This window comes from Bos taurus, chromosome 10 (genome assembly GCF_002263795.3).
Source record: "Bos taurus isolate L1 Dominette 01449 registration number 42190680 breed Hereford chromosome 10, ARS-UCD2.0, whole genome shotgun sequence".
Taxonomy (NCBI): domain Eukaryota; kingdom Metazoa; phylum Chordata; class Mammalia; order Artiodactyla; family Bovidae; genus Bos; species Bos taurus.
The window spans coordinates 21,797,317-21,815,372 of NC_037337.1; the positions used below are offsets into that span (position 1 = coordinate 21,797,317).

Below are 18,056 nucleotides of genomic sequence, written 5' to 3' on the forward strand. Positions count from 1 at the left end.
TTGGACCTCTTACAGCATCGAATGCCTTCTGCCTTGTGTTGTAGTATTTTACACATCTGTCTTGTCGTCGTCTTGTTACCAAGCTACTTGAGGGCTAGGTTTGAATCCGTTTAATCTTTGCGTCTCCATAATGAGGTGATCAGCCTGGACTGTACCTTGCACAGTGCAGGTGCTCAGCACATTTAGATGGAAGAGTGACTGCTGGTAGGGAATATAAAAGTCCTGCTGAAAACGATTCATGTGCTCTATTTGATAGTGACTTTAGGAGATACCTTAACTCGACGTTCCATTAGCCAGCAGAAGTCAGGAGTTTCCATTACGATTGATGACCCAGTCCGGACTGCTCAGGTGCCCTCCCCACCCCGGGGCAAGATCAGTAACATCGTCCACATCTCCAATTTGGTAAGTCATCGTTTCCAACAGTGCAGCTTGATGTAGAGTCAGAGCTGTGGACTTGTGTTTCTTAGGTTCACCTCCTACATCTGCTGGTTACTCACTCATTGACTATGAGTGAGTTACTTAACCTCACAACCTGTCTCATCTGAAAAATGAGAAAAAAGTATCACCTTGCAGGGTTGTCTCGAGTTTGTAGAGAGCCTGACCTGAGCATCTTCTTGTCTTCTTTGAGACCCTGAAGTTTCATTCTCGTTGGCAGGTTCGTCCCTTCACTTTAGGCCAACTGAAGGAGTTGTTGGGACGTACAGGAACTCTGGTAGAAGAGGCTTTTTGGATTGACAAGATCAAATCTCACTGCTTTGTAACGGTGAGGGGAAGAAGCCGGTTCTCTAGGTTGTGCCCTGTATCTCCTTTTGTGACCAACGTGGGCAGGTTTGAGGCCTTATGGCAAGTGGGAGGGAGGGAAGGCCCGTTGTGACCTTCTGCCTCTCCCTTCCTCCGTCAGTACTCAACAGTAGAGGAAGCAGTTGCCACCCGCACAGCTCTCCATGGGGTCAAATGGCCCCAGTCCAACCCCAAATTCCTTTGTGCTGACTATGCTGAGCAAGATGAGGTAAGAAACCAAGGGAGAGGAAAGAGGGGAGGGGCAGGGGAGGCCGCCATCTGCGAGACTCCAGCTGAGACCCTGGCGAAACCCTTGGTCTCTGAGGGTCCTCCTCCCTCCACTTCGGTTCCCTGAGTTGAGCCGTGAGTCTGTTCGCCAGCGCCTGGGCTCCTTCAGTGGGGTGATGTTGTCTCCACCCTTGTTCCTCCTCTGCCCGCAGCTGGACTATCACCGAGGCCTCTTGGTGGACCGTCCCTCTGAAACTAAGACAGAGGAGCAGGGGATGCCACGGCCACTGCACCCCCCGCCCCCACCCCCAGCCCAGCCACCACAGCACCCCAGAGCAGAGCAGCGGGAGCAGGAGCGGGCGGTACGGGAGCAGTGGGCAGAACGGGAACGGGAAATGGAGCGGCGGGAGCGGACTCGATCTGAGCGCGAATGGGATCGGGACAAAGTTCGAGAAGGGCCCCGATCCCGATCCCGGTCCCGTGATCGCCGCCGGAAGGAACGCGCAAAGTCTAAAGAAAAGAAGAGTGAGAAGAAAGGTACTTAGCTGCGGGGGCACAGTACCCACCTGTAAGTGGGAAAGGGACCCAGATGGGATGGGCCACAGGGTCACGTGTGTCAAGTCTGAACCACTTCCTTCCACCTCAGAGAAAGCTCAGGAGGAACCACCTGCCAAGCTGCTGGATGACCTTTTCCGCAAGACCAAGGCAGCTCCCTGCATCTATTGGCTCCCACTGACTGACAGCCAGGTGAGTGGCTGCCTTCCCGCCCTGCTCAGAAATTCATCAGGCTAGGGGGCACGGAGGGCAGAGTCATGTGACTGCGGGAGCGAATAGGCCTAGGTATCCTATCGGCTTAGGATAATAAGGCAGAAGAAGCTAAGCATCATGGAAAGAGGCAGTTTCAAGACCCAGTTGATTGTATGATAGAGAAGCCAGACCCCAAAAGGTAGAAGGTAGACATGGAGATTGGAACTTTGTGTGTGTATCCAAACTGGCTGTGCCAGCCACACTTCTTGGAAGTTGATTTTAGTTAGCTGAAAAATTTGTGTTTTATAAACTCAGCCATTTTTCTGCTTTTTCCTTTCTAGGGATTTTAGCTTTTTTAATGGGGCTTTTTTCTTAATGGGCCTTTTGGGAATTTTAGGCTTATGCTACTCCACTGAAGAAAATAGAGAATTTTTTCACCTCTAAGTAGCTTGGGAAATACAACAGGCCAGGCATGGATGGTGCTGCTACCTGTCATGGCTGTAACAGGTGAAAACTGGGAGGGCTTGGGGCTCTGAGACAAGGACAGGTGTGACTGCTGGGCCCTCCCCCTTCCTGCGTAATAGCAAGGCGGATGGTGATCCTGAGCTAGGTGTGCAGGGTCCAGGAGCAGGGGGACCAGGTGGGACTGGTGTGAACGGGTTTGAGATGCTTGTTCTCTGCCTTCCCTGCCTGCTACAGATTGTTCAGAAGGAGGCAGAGCGGGCTGAACGGGCCAAGGAGCGGGAGAAGCGGCGAAAGGAGCAAGAAGAAGAAGAGCAGAAGGAGAGGGAGAAGGAGGCAGAGCGGGAACGGACCCGGCAGCTGGAGCGAGAGAAGCGGCGAGAACACAGCCGAGAGAGGGACAGGGAGAGAGAGAGGGACCGGGAGCGGGACAGGGGGGATCGAGATCGGGAGCGGGACAGGGAGCGGGAACGAGGCAGGGAGAGGGACCGCAGAGACACCAAGCGCCACAGCAGGAGCCGGAGCAGGAGCACACCTGTGCGGGACCGGGGCGGGCGCCGCTAGCTAGCCGGGAAAACACTAGGGAGAGCTGCAGGTGTGAGCCACCCTCCCCCAGGGTGGGTTCAAGGCCACAGAGGGATAGGTACAATCTCCACCACCCTGGAACCAGGGTCGTTCACACCATTTGCCCAGTGCTGAAGTCTGGCTGCCACCTGTCCCCAAATACCAAATGGAGCAGTGGCCACCTTCCCACCCCTATCCCCCCTCCATAATGTATCTCGGGACTCAGCCCTTTCCTCTCATTTCCAGTGAAGTCTGTGAGAGGGAAGAGCTAAGTTAGGGAGGGAGGTATTGGCTGAGAAGTGGGGAACAGCCAGGAGCCCCAAACCTCCCTTGTTTTTTCCTCCATCCTGCTCACCACCTCTGGTACTCGAACCCCCCTTTTGGGAACAGCCGGGGCCAGGACTGGGTCACCTATGAGCTGAATCAGCATCTCCTCCTGAGTCCCAGGGCCCCTGCAGTTCCCAGTCTCTTCTGTCCTGCAGACCTTGCCTCCTGCCCACCGGTTCCACTTTATATCCACCTTTTCCTTTTGTTCAATTTTTATTTTTATTTTTTTTATTATTAAATGATGTGGTCTATGGAAAATAATAAAAATCTGACTTAGTTTTAACTAGTGTGTGATTGAGTGGCTTTCCTTGGCCAGGGCCTGGGTGAGAGCCAAATTGAAGTGGAGGCTGTCTCCTGTAAGTGCAGCCAGCATTACCTGCATTCCATATACTAGGCTGCTGCTTCCCGGAGAGGGGACTCCCCACCCTCCCTCCATCCCTGCCTCGGCTCTGACCACACCACAGCTGTGCGGCTTTCCCTCCCCGCAGTGAGGAAGACCCCCTGGGAAGATGACGGGCCTGTCCTGTTGCTAGAGGCAGTTGGTCACCTGCTCACCACCTTCAAGGTTTTCCCATAACTGCCACCAGGGGGCGGCAGCAGCTCGCTCAGTAGGCTTCTGTAAACGAGCTTCCCCAAAAGGCTCCGTGCCCTCCCGCGGATGTCTTACCTCGGTCCCTGACCTGTTTGTTCCCTGGGCCCAGCCCGCGGACTCCCTGGACCGGTCAGCCGTGCCTAAGGCCCCCAGCCGGCCTGCTACCCTGCCCTGCACAGGTTTCCAAAATGCCGCCGCCTCACGGCCGAGGTCCTCCGCAGTTCCCAAGGCCGGTCCGGGAGCGGCGAGCCGGGCCTCCGCAGTGGGTTCCAGGTTCCCGGGCTCACCGTGCGCTCGCCCTTCGTCCGGCTGCGGGCCGCTTCGCGCCCCGCGATGCGCCCTCCCCGCTAGCTTTTCGGGAACGGCCTGGCACCGAAGCGTGGACGCACCCACACCCGAGTGCCCCTCAGGGCGCTGCAGGCCCGGCCCGGGAGGGGCGCCGCATCTGTATGCGCCCGGCGGCCAGCAGCGCCGAGGGGGCGGGCACCAGGCGCCGCCCCCGCCCTCGCCGCGCGGCCCGGGCTGGCCGGGGAGGGTCGGAGGCTGGGCTCTCCTCTCCCGCGCGGCGCGGAGCCGCCTCGCTCCTCCGCAGGCGGAGCCTCCTTCCCCCGCCCCCTCCGTCTCGCTCCCTTGTTCTCGCCGGGGCCGCTCAGACCTGCAGCGGAGCCGCGGCGCCCGCTCCGATCGGCTCGGGGCTGCGCCCCCGGGACCCGGCGACGGGGGCGGGCGGGAGCGCTCCCCGCCAAGCTGGGCCCCTAGGCACTGCCAGGTAAGGGCGTCTGCCCTGGAGCCCACGGTCGGGAATCCGCGAAGGGGCAGCAGGGGGCCCGCAGCCTGCGGGTGTCTTCAGAGCGGTGAGCGGTGCGCTCCGCGGCTGGGAGCCACTGCCGGCTCCCTTCTCCCGCGCTCTACCGCTTTCCCTTTTTCCCTCGTACCTCTTTTCCTCTTTTTCCCATTTTCCTCTCCCTCGATTTCTCTTCATCCTGCCTCCTCTTCTGCCTGTTTGCTTTTTGTGCCCCTTCCCTGTCTCCCCAACCCTTCTCTCTCCCTCTTGTCTTGCTCCATCTCCTCTTCCTCTTTGCCTTTTTCTTCCTTCACCTTTCTCTCCTTTCCTGTCTTCCTTTTCCCGCTTTCCTTTCTCTCCCCGATCCTTCCCTCTCCCCTCCTCTCCTCTTCCCTTCCCGCTATCCTGTTTCCCACTCCTCTATCCCCTGCCTTCTCTTCGTCCCGCCTCCCTCCCAGGTCCCCGGCTTCCCTCCGGCTTCCCTCTTCCCTCGGGAAGGAAAGGACTGTCAGGTGTGTGTCTGCTCTGGGGGAGGAGGGGCGCAGCCACAGCCACTTGAGGGGTCCCCCCAGGAGGAGAAGGGGGAGACAGCGGTGGGAAGGGTCCTCTCTCTACCTTCCTTCCCTCATCCCCTCCCAGCTGCCCCCTCTCCCAGAATGAAGTTCTTAGCTGGGGCGGCCTGGTCTGACCCCCGCAGTTGCAGCCGCCCCTTTCTGCTTATCACAGTGCTGGCCGCCCTTCCACCCATTCTGGAGCCTGGTACCCAGGACTCCTCTCTGCCTTTCAGACACCCAGACTACCTCCTTTGATCTCTTTCCTCCTGTCTCTTGCTGCCATTCTTTCTCTGTCTCTGCGGACAGTCCCTGAGTCTTGTTCTCACTCTGCATCTCGCTGTGTCTCTAGCCTCTGGGTCTGCCTCCCGAGTCTGGCTTCTACCGCCCCCCTTTTTTCAGCTCCCCCCTCCCACTCTGTCTGTGAGCCCGGTCCCCCTTCAAGGACTTCAGCTAGCAGTGAGCCAGGGAGCAGATTCTGGAGAGGAGGGGTTCCTGTAGAGGACAGACTTTCACAGGTTCTCAACCCTGTCTGAGGCAGCCCTCCTTATCATTTCAGCCTGACCCTCGGCACCCTGAGACCACACCTCCATGAATCCCAATTCCTGGATTTTTAAGCCCTTTCCATGGTAGCCCCCATCTCCTCCATCACCTAGCTGCACACTCACCCTGGGAGCTCAGGGGCCAGATTTGTGCTTCCAAGCCCTCCCAGCATCCCCTCTCCTATTTTCTTCCCAAGCTTTCCTATTCAGAGTTGACTGGCCAAAGATTTATCAGCTTAGAGGGCCGGAGGTGAATACAGGCAGAGAGCCTGGGTGGAGGGAAAGATCAGACTGCTCTCGTTCTCATTCTGGGTTCTGGGCAGTAGGGTATCTGGTTCCTTGGAGGTCTGATCTTTGGAGCGTCTAACTTTGGGAGGAGATGGTAAAGGTTTCCTCAACCCTGATCAGCTGCCTATCCTGCAGGTGTGGATCCATGGGGTAGCCCCAACGCCTCTGCCCCTCTGCCCCAGCCAGCTCATGCATGCCTCAGCACCCAGGAGCAGTGAACAGAGCCTTGGCTGGAGCCCAAACATGTGGGGCCTGGTGAGGCTTCTGCTGGCCTGGCTGGGTGGCTGGGGCTGCATGGGGCGCCTGGCAGCCCCAGCCCGGGCTTGGGCAGGGTCCCGGGGGGGCCCAGAACCATCACTGCTTCGGACCCGAAGGAGCTGGGTGTGGAACCAATTCTTTGTCATTGAGGAGTACGCTGGACCAGAGCCTGTCCTTATTGGCAAGGTAAGGCTCAGCCCCTCCCACATCTCCCCTGACTCTCAAGGCTCTCCTCTGCAACTTCATCACTTCTGCAATGACCTTGGTCCCTGAGGATTCCCAACACTGTCCGCAATCCTAGAGGTAGACTCTTTAACTTTCTGTCACCATTCTTGGAACCTGCTGCCATCTTTCCCTGACCCCTGCAGCTGCACTCAGATGTGGACAGGGGTGAGGGCCGCACCAAGTACCTGCTGACCGGAGAGGGCGCAGGCACCGTATTTGTGATTGATGAGGCCACAGGCAATATCCATGTCACCAAGAGTCTGGACCGGGAGGAGAAGGCACAGTATGTGCTATTGGCCCAAGCCGTGGACCGAGCCTCCAACCGACCCCTGGAGCCCCCATCGGAGTTCATTATCAAGGTGCAAGATATCAACGACAACCCACCCATCTTTCCCCTCGGGCCCTACCATGCCACAGTGCCCGAGATGTCCAATGTGGGTGAGTACCCTAGGTCTGGACATCCTGGAGTGCCCTCACCTCTCCTTCCCCTACTGCTTTCTGCCCCAGAACCCATCTCCTTCAATTCAGCCAGCCCTGCTCGTGTCTAGGTCCCACTCATCTGCTTTTCTTCCCCACGTGGCTCTGTCCTGGCTGAGTGGGGTGCCGGAACCCCCTGCAGGGACATCAGTGATCCAGGTGACTGCTCACGACGCTGATGACCCCAGCTATGGGAACAGCGCCAAGTTGGTATACACCGTGTTGGATGGACTGCCTTTCTTCTCTGTGGACCCCCAGACTGGTGAGGCTAGAGCTCGGGAGCCAGGTGAGGCAGCTGTGGGATCAGGCAAGCCTGACCCATCGTCTCTCCCTAGGAGTGGTGCGGACTGCCATCCCCAACATGGACCGGGAGACGCAGGAGGAGTTCTTAGTGGTGATTCAAGCCAAGGACATGGGCGGCCACATGGGGGGGCTGTCGGGCAGCACCACGGTGACAGTCACCCTCAGCGATGTCAACGACAATCCCCCCAAGTTCCCTCAGAGTAAGGGGCCAGTGCCGCCACCTGAGCCATCCTTTGACCACCCCACCCCACCCCTGTCGCCTCTGGAGAAGCCTCCTCCCACCCCTTCCCCCAGCCAGGCCTGGGAGAAGGACGTGCTGGGGGAGGGAGGAGGGCTGGGAGCCTCTCTAAGAACATCTCCCTCCATCCACCCCAAGGCCTGTACCAGTTCTCTGTGGTGGAGACTGCTGGGCCGGGCACCCTGGTGGGCCGGTTGCGGGCCCAGGACCCAGACCTGGGGGACAACGCCCTCATGGCATACAGCATCCTTGACGGGGAGGGGTCGGAGGCCTTCAGCATCAGCACAGACTCCCAGGGTCGAGATGGGCTCCTCACTGTCCGCAAGGTGAGTGCTTCAGACCCACTCACACCTGCCTCCTGCCCCAGAGGACAGGCTTCTCACCAGGCTAGAGCAGACTTGGGATCTCTGTGTTGGAGCTCAGAGATTGTGGTCCTCTCCTCATCCTTCAGATGAGAGTCTGGGGCTCAGAATGGGCGAGTGACTGGCTCGAGGACTTTGCACAGGGCAAGTCTTTGATGGAACTGGGGGCAGACCTGGAGTTCTGACCAAGTAATCTGCCCCCCACCACCCTGACCACTGAGGCCACTGCCCCTCTGGTGCCCACCTCCCTGAGGCCTGCACCTCCCTCAGTAACTTCATCTCCCTCACCATAGCCCCTAGACTTTGAGACCCGTCGCGCCTACTCTTTTCGCGTGGAGGCCACCAATACGCTCATCGACCCAGCCTATCTGCGGCGAGGGCCCTTCAAGGATGTGGCCTCAGTGCGCGTGGCTGTGCAGGACGCGCCAGAGCCACCTGCCTTCACCCAGGCTGCCTACCACCTGGCAGTGCCTGAGAACAAGGCTCCTGGGACCCTGGTGGGCCAGGTGTCAGCCACGGACCTGGACTCCCCAGCCAGCCCCATCAGGTGAGCTGGTGGGGGCAGGGCGGGGCCTCAGGGAAAGGGCCCAGCCGCAGGCTATTCCCACCCAAGGATTCGCCCCCCCCACCCCACCCCCACCCCCCGTTCCCTGCCCATCACACTCCCCTCCTGGTAGAAGTCTTCCCCACTGCAGGCCTGGGAGCCAGGGGAGGGCTGGAGGACCTGCTAACCAGACTCTCCACCCATCCCTGCGTGGATGGCAGTGGCGCCTCCCAGTGGCCGTGAGAGCGGATATGGCGTTTCACCTGATGAGTGCGCCAGATCAGCTGATGGCTGTGGCTGTGGCTATTGATCACTCCCTCAGCGCCTCACATTTTACTCACTTGATAACATTTCATTTTCACAACAACCTGTGAGAGAATTGAAGATAAGGGTAGGAGTCTTCTCAGTTCCAGCTGCTTTAGAGGCTCAGCCCTGAGAGGTTGCGTTAAGGTGCCCCAGGTCACACTTTCAGTAAGCAGCAACGCTGGAATTCCAATCCAGACTTGTCAGCCTCAAGAAGACCCACTCTTTCCACCTCCCCAGCCTGCTGCCCAGCATCCCTGTCACAGCACTGAGGGAGGGGCCAGTGTCATTCTCCTTTGATAGTTGAGGGAACGGGTTAAAAGATTTGCCCAAGGTCACACAGCTAGTCTGAGACAGAGCAGAGACAGAACTCAGGTCCTCGGTCCCCAGAACAGAGCCCAAGAGTCAGAAAGACAGGCAGTGTTTGCGCCATGCCACCTCTGTCTCTCTTCCCACACCCCCATGAAACTCAGCACCCCATGTCATAGGATAGGTGTTTAATATTGGTGACTGCCCAGAGATATTTGTCTTTCGAGGGGACCCTAACGTGAATTATGGCTCCAGGTGCACAGGGCAGGCCCTGCCTGGTCAGCTCATGCAGGCCCTTTGCCCAGATGAGCCAGGAGGCCCAGCAAGGTGAACAGGTGGGAGGGAGGGGTGGCCGCTAGCTCGGCCCTGCCCCAGCTCAGCCCCGCACCTGGCTCCATCTCCCCAGATACTCCATCCTCCCGCACTCGGACCTGGAGCGCTGCTTCTCCATCGAGCCTGAAGACGGCACCATCCGCACAGCAGGGCCCCTGGACCGAGAGGCTCGTGTCTGGCACAACCTCACAGTGCTGGCCACAGAGCTTGGTGAGGAGTCCTGGGCCTCCAGGAGGGCCGGGAGGAGGCGGCAGCCTCCTGGCAGAGGGGCCGTCCCTGGGGATGGGGTGAGGGGGGTGTTAGTGCCACACACCCCCACCCAGGGCATAACGACTAGGTGCCCAGCCTGGATCCTTACCACCAGGCAGGCTCTCTGGTCTCCTGGGCTGGACTGGGCACGGTGGGTTGGCTTAAGCATTTCCCCTCACCTTTAATTTGCTCCCATAGCTGACTTTCCCCAAGTCAAAATAAATCTAACCTCAGATAGCTCTCAATCCCTAAGAACCCCGACATGCACCCTGGGACACCCTGCTTTGCCCAGTCTCTGCTTCAGGCTAAAGTGGGAACGGGGAGGAGCTGGGCCCTCCTCCGGGAGCTGACCGGGGAGTGCCAGCAGCCTCTCCCTGGGAAGCTTTGTGGGAAGCCCCCACGGGAGGAGAGAGGGGCCAGGTCCCTGCACTGCCCATGTCAGTCAGCAGTCATCAGCAGCATGGTTCAGCCGCCTCTGGGCAGCTGTGGCCCGCGGGGGCAGGGAGGCCTCCCCTCCTTCTGTGAACCTGTCCTTGCTGTGCCTGCTCATGCTTCAGCGTCTCCCACGTTTGCTGTCCATGTCCTGTCTGTGGAAGTTGTCCCTGTGTGCCTACATACTTACACCACGTCAATGAAGAGCTAAAGCGCAATGTGTACATATGGGTGCACACTTCATGTGTGTGAAAAATACATATACATACCTACACATATGCTTATGAGTATATGTCTATAGTTGCATATATATGTGTATGTAGTTGAGTGTATAGAGGTATATTATTTGTGGATATATGTAATTGGATATGTATAGTGAAACTTGGTAGCTCAGCTAGTAGAGTCTGCCTGCAATGCAGGAGACCCCGGTTCCATCCCTGGGTTGGGAAGATCCCCTGGAGGAGGGCATGGCAACCCACTCCAGTATTCTTGCCTGGAGAAAACCCCTGGACAGAGGAGCCTGGTGAGCTACAGTCCATGGGGTCACAAAGAGTCAGACACGACTGAGCGACTAAGCACAGCACAGTGATAGACGCAGTAGCTGTTTGTATACATTGTTTTGTGTATGTGAGTGTTTGTGGACAGGTAGTAATAATTTACTACTTACTGTATATCGGACACTGTTCTAAGTACCAAATGTAGATGCATTCACTTCATCATCACCACAACTTTATGAGGGATGTATGATTTTTTTTCTCCCATTTTAAAAGGAGGAAACTCAGACAAAGAGAAGTTAAGTAACTTCCTGAGGTCACGCAGACATTAAGTGGTGGGGCCTCAGTCGGGTTGCAGTCTCAGCAGTTATCTCCTCCACCATATGTGTTGAACTATATGTGGATAGGTTTATGTTTATGAGCGTGCAGCTGTGTGACAGTGCGTGCATGTCTGTCCATGTGAACATCCCTGTGTGTGCTTTGGCCGTCTGTTTACGTAGCCCTGTGTGTGTGTGTGTGTGTGTATTTCTCTCACTGCCTTCTTACCTCCTGTCAAATCCTGCTCCCTATGCCCCCAAATCCCAATATTGAGTAGCAGGCCCTGAGCCCTTACTGCAGTGAAGGACGGACCCCAGCCCTGTCCCATCTCCCAGACCCTTTAGCCAGGCAGTCCACTCCTCTGCCTGGGCTGTGACCTCAGCCCCTTCCCAAGAGCCAACCAGCTCTCCCTCAACTTGGCGGAAAGACTAAAGGAACCAAGACATTTAGCCTAGGGGAGATGAGCGCTGGGGAGGGCAGGGATGCACACTTTGCATTTTCTCTTGGATGCCATTGGCAGTGAGGAGCAAGGCAGGGTAATGATGGGGGCCACCCAATGACGAGGGGGCCTGTCTATGGCTGTGGTACCCAGGCTGGCCTGGCTCTGCGCCTGAGAATCAGGTAGCTCCTCCCTCCCTGAGGTCAATTCTAAGTGATACTCATTGCTATACCACAGCCTCCCAGACCTCTGATGGGGCGTGTGTGTGTGTGCACGAGTGCACGTGTGTGTATGTCTGTCCCACTGTTTTCATGCACGAAAATGCGTTCTCCACATCCTGGGGGTGGTGATGCTACATTCACTGTACATGTGGAACATTCCTTTTGTGTGTGTTGTATTCGTTTTAAACACTGAGCACATCGAATGTGTGGTATGAATGTGCTGCATCTTTCATGGCTGTTGTCTGGTTTGCATCGTCTGTCTACCTTTGCTTGACGGTGCCTGTGCCCTGCGTGTGGGTTATTGTTCATGTATGTCATGGGTGCTACACTCCTGTTGAATGTATATGGGGTATGTATTCCACATATTCTTGGGTACCGCATGGATGTTATATGCACTTGTTCCCTTCACTTCACAACATAGATGCTACCTGCATATCGCATGCATACCTCATGTGTCTCACATGCATGCCATGTTCTGGATGTGACATTCACACACCATATGTACTGTGTGTAACTGTGATGTGTGTGCTTGCGTGGGGTGCACGTGTTCGTGTTCTGGCTTCAGACAGCTCTGCACAGGCTTCCCGGGTGCAAGTGGCCATCCAGACCCTGGACGAGAATGACAACGCTCCCCAGCTGGCTGAGCCCTACGACACCTTTGTGTGCGATTCTGCAGCCCCCAGCCAGGTCAGCCACGGAGGCAGGCGGGTTAGGACCTCAGGACCTCCAGCTGCCCACTCCATACGAGGTTTCTCTTCTTCCTCTCAGCTGATTCAGGTCATCCGAGCCCTGGACAGAGATGAAGTCGGCAACAACAGCCGTGTCTCCTTTCATGGCCCTCTGGGCCCCGATGCCAACTTCACTGTCCGGGACAACCAAGGTGGGTAGCCTCCTACAGCTGTGCCCTTACCTGCTTCCCTCTCCTCCTCCACCATCCCTAACTCTACCCACCTATCTGGAGCTCCACCCTACAGAATGTACGTGCAGTTTTGGGAGTTCCTTGATGGCCTGGTGGGGTGGGGGCAGGGGGGATGTGTATGTGTTCAGTTGTATCCAACTCTGTGACCCCATGGACTGTAGCCCACCAGGCTCCTCTGTCCATGGGATTCTCCAGGCAAGAATAGTGGAATGGGTTGCCATTTCCCATTCCAGGAAATGGAGATGCCGACTTCATCTCCAGGGGATCTTCCTGACTGAGGGAGCAGACCCACATCTCTTGTGTTTCCTGCATTGGCAGGCAGGTTCTTTACCATTGATGCCAAAGGATTCTGGGATTTAGGGCTTTCACTACAGGGGCCTGGGTTCAGTCCCTGGTTGGGGAAATGAGATCCTGCCAGCCACGCAGTGTGGCCAAAATAAATAAAAGAAGGTGGCTGTAGTTTTGCTCTTTGCAAACCTTCCCCACAGATAGCTTTGTCTCCATGGGCTGCACCGACTGTAGTGGGAAGGTATCCCAGGGGGTGCCCAAAGACCTGTTTTTCCTACAGATGGCTCCGCCAGCCTGCTGCTGCCCTCTCGCCCCGCTCCACCCCGCCAGGCCCCCTACTTGGTTCCCATAGAACTGTGGGACTGGGGGCAGCCAGTACTGAGCAGTACAGCCACAGTAACTGTCAGTGTGTGCCGCTGCCGGCCTGATGGCTCCGTGGCGTCCTGCAGGCCCGAGGCTCAGCTCTCACCTGCTGGGCTCAGCACCGGGGCTCTGCTTGCCATCGTCACCTGCGTGGGCACGCTGCTGGGTGAGTCAAGCCATAGATGGGGTCATAGATGTGAGGTCCAGGCCTTCAGAGGGTGTGGAGAGAAGCAGGACCTTGGACATAGGGAAGTCCACCCTAGGTCATGAAGGAACCCTCATGCCTGGGTATTCCCACTGCCTGATACACCCAAGAGAAACACTCTGGCCTCATATCCCTGACCTGCCAGGCTAAGGACAGTCATGAACCATAAAAACTATTTACTGAGCCCCAACTCTGGGCCATATGTGGTGCTGAGCACATCACTTGGTATTTCATCCTTTCAACAACCTTAAGAGGTAGATATGTTTCCCCTCTTTTCCACACAAGGAATCCAAGGGCCAAAGAGGTTCAGAGAGCAACTCTCCTTGGTCACACAGCAAGTAAAGGGTTGAAGTCAGGAATTCGAAAGCATTTTGCCAAAGGTCAAAGCTAGGGCTTGCCATCCCTAGGCCTTTCCAAATGGAACTTGTGCGCCTCTCCCCCAGCCCTGGTGGTGCTCTTCGTGGCTCTGCGGCGCCAGAAGCAAGAAGCCCTGATGGTGCTCGAGGAGGAGGACGTGCGCGAGAACATCATCACCTACGACGACGAGGGCGGCGGTGAGGAGGACACGGAGGCCTTCGACATCAGCGCCCTGCAGAACCCTGACGGGGCGGCCCCGCCGGCGCCTGGCCCACCCGCGCGCCGCGATGTGCTGCCCTGGGCGCGGGCACCACGCCAGCCCCGGCCCCCCGGCCCTGCCGACGTGGCGCAGCTGCTGGCGCTGCGGCTGCGCGAGGCAGACGAGGACCCCAGCGTGCCACCCTACGACTCCGTGCAGGTGTACGGCTACGAGGGCCGCGGCTCTTCCTGCGGCTCCCTCAGCTCCCTGGGCTCCGGCAGCGAGATCGGCGGCGCCCCGGGCCCGGCTGAGCCGCTGGACGACTGGGGGCCGCTCTTTCGCACCCTGGCCGAGCTCTACGGGGCCAAGGAGCCCCCAGCCCCCTGAGACCGGCCTGGCCCTGCCCCCGCTTCCCCCATCGAAGCGGGGTGGCAGCGTAGGCCCTCTGAGTGAGCCCCCCGGGTCCAGGCAGGCAGCAGCAGCCCAGGGGCCCCCAGGCCTCCCCAGTCCCTGTGTCCCTCCTCCCCACCTCCCCAAGGCAACCGCCTCCTTACGTCCCTCCTCCCCAGTCGTCTGTTCGTCTCTGTCCAGGGATCTGTCTGTCTCTGACACGCTCCCTGTCTGGGTCTGGGTTGTGCGGCTCCGACTCTGAACCTCCCACTTCTCTCACTGTGATTCCACTCTTTCGTGGCTCTGTTTTGGTCTGCTCCATTCTGAATCTGTCACACAGATGTGTCTCCCTTGCACACACACATGCTGTCTGTCTGTCTCCTGCCCACATCTGCCCACATTCTCTGTGGGTCCCTGTGATTGGCTTTTTGGTTTTTTCTGTTGTCCATCCCGAAAGCAAGAGAAACGTCCAGCCACTGCTGCCCACCCTCCTGCAGGGGACGTTCTGCCCCAGGTCAGTGTGCCTAGACCTCGTGGAGCACCAGGCTGGCCCAAAGCCTTCCCCCACTCACCGCCTCTCACTCTGGCTCTCCTGTGTTTACAGACCTGCCCGCATGGTTCCATCCATCACTCATGGCCTCATCCTGGCTCCACTGGCCTCCAGCAGAGAGAGGGAGCCAGCCGACCTCCCAGGGCGAGAGCTCCAGCCCCCTACTGTGGCTGCCTCCCTGGAGCTCTGCCCAGCTGTCAACCGGCCTTGGGCATCCTGGCTCTGGGCATCGTCTTGTATGCTTCCCAGCCCCTGGGGGAGGGGAAGGAAAGAGGGAGGCTGCTGGGGAAGGGGAAAGAGGGCGGAAGGGGAGGGGCCTCCATCTCTAATTTCATAATAAACAAACACTTTATTTTGTAAAGCTGGAGCCCTGCTTTCCTTTCCACACTCAGGTGTCTCTCAGAGCGTGTCGCTGTGCTGAAGGGCTGGAAGAGAGGCCTAAGCCCACCCCCTTGGCTCATTCTCTTTTCTCCTTTGGGGGACAGTCTGCTTCAAGTCCCTTTCACAGAGGAGAGTTTGGGTTGATTCCATTCTGGGACTAAGGAGATAATGACTCGTTCCCCTGCTCTCACCACCTCTGGGTTCTCTGTTGGTCTCAAAGTGTCCAAGGAAATTAAAACGTGGGGCTTGGCCAGAGGGGAGAGCAGGAAGGAGAGTGTGGAGAGAAGGAGGAGCTATAAAGAGACTAAGGAGAGAGGAAGAGGGGTTCTAGACTAGGACAGTGGGCAGGGGACAGCAGAGGGGAGCAAGCCAGTGCCTCCTGGGGCCTGTGGTCCCAGCTGGAAAAAGGCTGGGTCGGGGTAAGGTGGCACAGTCACAGTGGATCTGCCACCTCCACCCTTCATTCTTCCCAGTCTGTGGTCTTGTTCTTCATGGGCACAAAGGAGGGGAGAGAGGGACTCCAGGAAGGTGGGCTGTTTTAGGGGTTGAACCAAAGTCAACCGGGACGGGAGCCCAGCGGGTGGCCAGCGTCTCTCACCGTGGGCTCCTTGAGTAGAGAAGGGGTCCACCCAGCAACAAACATTAGACTTGGCCCCGGTCTCGTAAGTCCAGCCACGGCTCCTGGGGAGTAGATAGGTCAGGACAGGTCCTTGTGACCTTCCCTTCCCAGTGCGAGGCGCGCATAGTCAGGGGAGGCTGCTCCAATGGGAAGGTGCCTTCTTGTACCTTACGTTCTGTGTGGTTAAGGCAACCAGGGAGGACAAAGACCCCACTCTGACGGGCCGCCTCCATCCTGTCAGATCCTTTGTACATGCAGCTCTGCTTGAAGAGGCCTTTGGCTTCAGCCAGAAAACAAACAATGAAGGGAAGGATGGAGGCAGGGAGGGATCAAATAGGTTAGTACAGGCCTCCATTTCTTGGACACAGTTTCTGAGAAGAGATTTGTTCAGTGAAACAGTTATAGTATCTTCTCCCAGGAAGCTGTGAAGTTGATGGGTTCCTCCAAACCAGGCCTCTGGAGCAAGCTTGGCATTGTCATTGACTCTGCTGAAGGCTGGAAACTGGGCCCTGCCTGCCTGAAGGCCTGTATGAGAGCAGTCTGTCTGCCCCAGAGGGAGACGCTTAGGAGGGCAGCACCGCAAGCAGGGCGTCAGGACAGGTCTTCCGGTTCAGGGCTAGATTGACCCCTATGGTCTCCCCTGATGTCTGAATCAAACCTTTAGGAATAAGGGGAGAAAAGAAGGGACTGATGCATGGGCTGCCCCTGGCTAGTGAGCGGTGCACTGAAGTGGGGTGCGGGCCTTCGCCTGCTCTGCCAGCCCTCCCTAACACCCTCCTGAGGTCCTTCCCAACTCATTCAGCTGCCAGGAAAACAGTGTAGGGAAACAGACTTTTCAGCTAGACCCTTAGGCTTATCTCTGGTCTTAAATATCTCACCACTGGAAAGAGAATTTGTCAAAGGAAGTGAAGAGGGCAGGACCAGAGAAGGAAAAGAGAAGAGAGAGAACAGAGAGCTGATGGGAGGAGATGCAAGAAGAGAGCCCTCCCTATCTGGGTTCAGTCCTTCTTCCCTGATTAATGGGAAGGGGAGGGGGCTGGTGGGGAGCTGCATGTGGTTCCCAGCTAGCCTGGGGGTCGGTTCAGGTGGCAACGTCGGGCTAGCCTGCCTTCCATTCCTGCCTTTTCTCACTCCCTGGTTGGGTGGGTGGGGGTGTTTGTGGGGGGCTGGGGGTGGGCAGTGAGGCTGCAGAAGTAGTGAACCCCTGGGATGAGCCCTGCCCCACCTCCTCTCTACTCTGGACTTTTTCTCCTTATCAAAAAAGTGATAAGGCCTTTCTCCCTGATAACTGGCCGTGCTCCTTACTCAGGCAGGGCTCTTTCTCTTGTAGCCCGTTTCCTGTCTCTGCACATGGGAACCACCACTTATCTGGGATCACTCGCTTACGATGTCACAGACCCACACTCATCTCCACACGTGGAGGTGCCCTTCTTATGTCTGAGTCAATCAAACACTTGAACCCTGGGCAAAAACTGCCCTTCCTCCTGTGTTCCTCCAGGAGAAACCTGGCCTAAGGATCCTTGACCTAGAGTTATCATTCCCGAGTCCTGCACCTCCTCACCTGAGGCTGAGGGGAGGGTGAAGGATGAAGGATTGCATAGAGGCCACCAGCCAGATTCCCAGACCCCAGCTCAAAGGCTTGTTCTCCTGTACTGGGCATCTTTCTGCAGCAACCCCCCTCATTTCCTTCCCTCCCCTACTGCTTTCCTTCCTGGGGCTCCCTCAGCTTTCCTGCCTTCTCCCCCATCATCCCCTGAAAGCCAGAGCCTACTGGGGCTCCTCTGTCTGGCCCAGCTCCTGCCTGGAGGAATTCTTAGCCTTACGTGCAGAGTCGGGGCTCAGGACTGGGCCAGAGGCTGGGAGGAGGGGGTCCAAAAGGGAGAAGAGATGCTGTTCATCTTGGGACTGGAAACAGTAGGAGTAGGACAAAGAAAGAAGGTTCAGGAAGCTTCCTTCCAGTCCCATCTCCTAGGTTGACCATGCCTTCCCCTCCGCTTGGCCTGGGGAGGGGGGCAGGGTGGCATCCCTCCTGGAGTTGTCAGCCTGCATCGCCAAGTCAGGGCTCACAGGGGAGCAGCAGCAAGCAGACAGGAGGGGCGGGAGAGGACACGCTAACCCAGTAGTTCCCCCTGGCACAGCCATCTCCCTCTCTTCTTTATGCCCAGAGGGAGCTACAGGAAGGAGAGGCTGGGGAGAAGGCAAAGGGACGGCAGGAGAAGTCTGGCAGCAGCCACGACAGGCCCAGAAGCCAGAGCGCACTGGTTGGGATTGCGGGGTACCGATGACTCAGGGCTTGGTAAGAAAGAACCCCTCAGAGGGGGCTCAACAGGGGATGCTTCTTGGGCTCAGCCCTCCAGGCCCTTGGGCTCCTCCAGGTTCCTTCTTCCCTGGCCAGCAGAAAGGCGCCCGGCCCAG

The 18,056-nt window shown here is 57.6% G+C and overlaps 2 protein-coding genes across 9 annotated transcripts in view; both read left to right on the top strand.

Moving 5' to 3' along the window:
* Positions 1-3,391, top strand: part of ACIN1 (apoptotic chromatin condensation inducer 1) — a 38,484-nt gene extending 35,093 nt beyond the window's left edge. For all 8 annotated transcript variants that reach the window (XM_003586511.6, XM_010809043.4, XM_059890786.1 and 5 more), the window contains 6 exons: positions 257-402; positions 656-763; positions 902-1,009; positions 1,221-1,545; positions 1,655-1,755; positions 2,455-3,391. In XM_003586511.6, coding sequence (XP_003586559.1) covers positions 257-402; positions 656-763; positions 902-1,009; positions 1,221-1,545; positions 1,655-1,755; positions 2,455-2,781 — 1,115 coding nt within the window. In that variant the 3' untranslated portion in view covers positions 2,782-3,391. The remainder of the gene's footprint in view (positions 1-256; positions 403-655; positions 764-901; positions 1,010-1,220; positions 1,546-1,654; positions 1,756-2,454) is intronic.
* A 996-nt stretch (positions 3,392-4,387) lies between these two features.
* On the top strand, positions 4,388-14,997 carry CDH24 (cadherin 24). Its single transcript, XM_002690508.7, has 13 exons — positions 4,388-4,469; positions 6,001-6,309; positions 6,492-6,786; positions 6,968-7,087; positions 7,161-7,328; positions 7,505-7,692; positions 8,022-8,275; positions 9,291-9,427; positions 11,936-12,057; positions 12,139-12,250; positions 12,858-13,106; positions 13,589-14,605; positions 14,696-14,997. The coding sequence occupies exons 2-12, from the start codon at positions 6,055-6,057 to the stop codon at positions 14,086-14,088; spliced, it is 2,400 nt and encodes a 799-aa protein (XP_002690554.2). The 5' UTR covers positions 4,388-4,469; positions 6,001-6,054; the 3' UTR covers positions 14,089-14,605; positions 14,696-14,997.
* Positions 14,998-18,056: the final 3,059 nt, after the last annotated feature.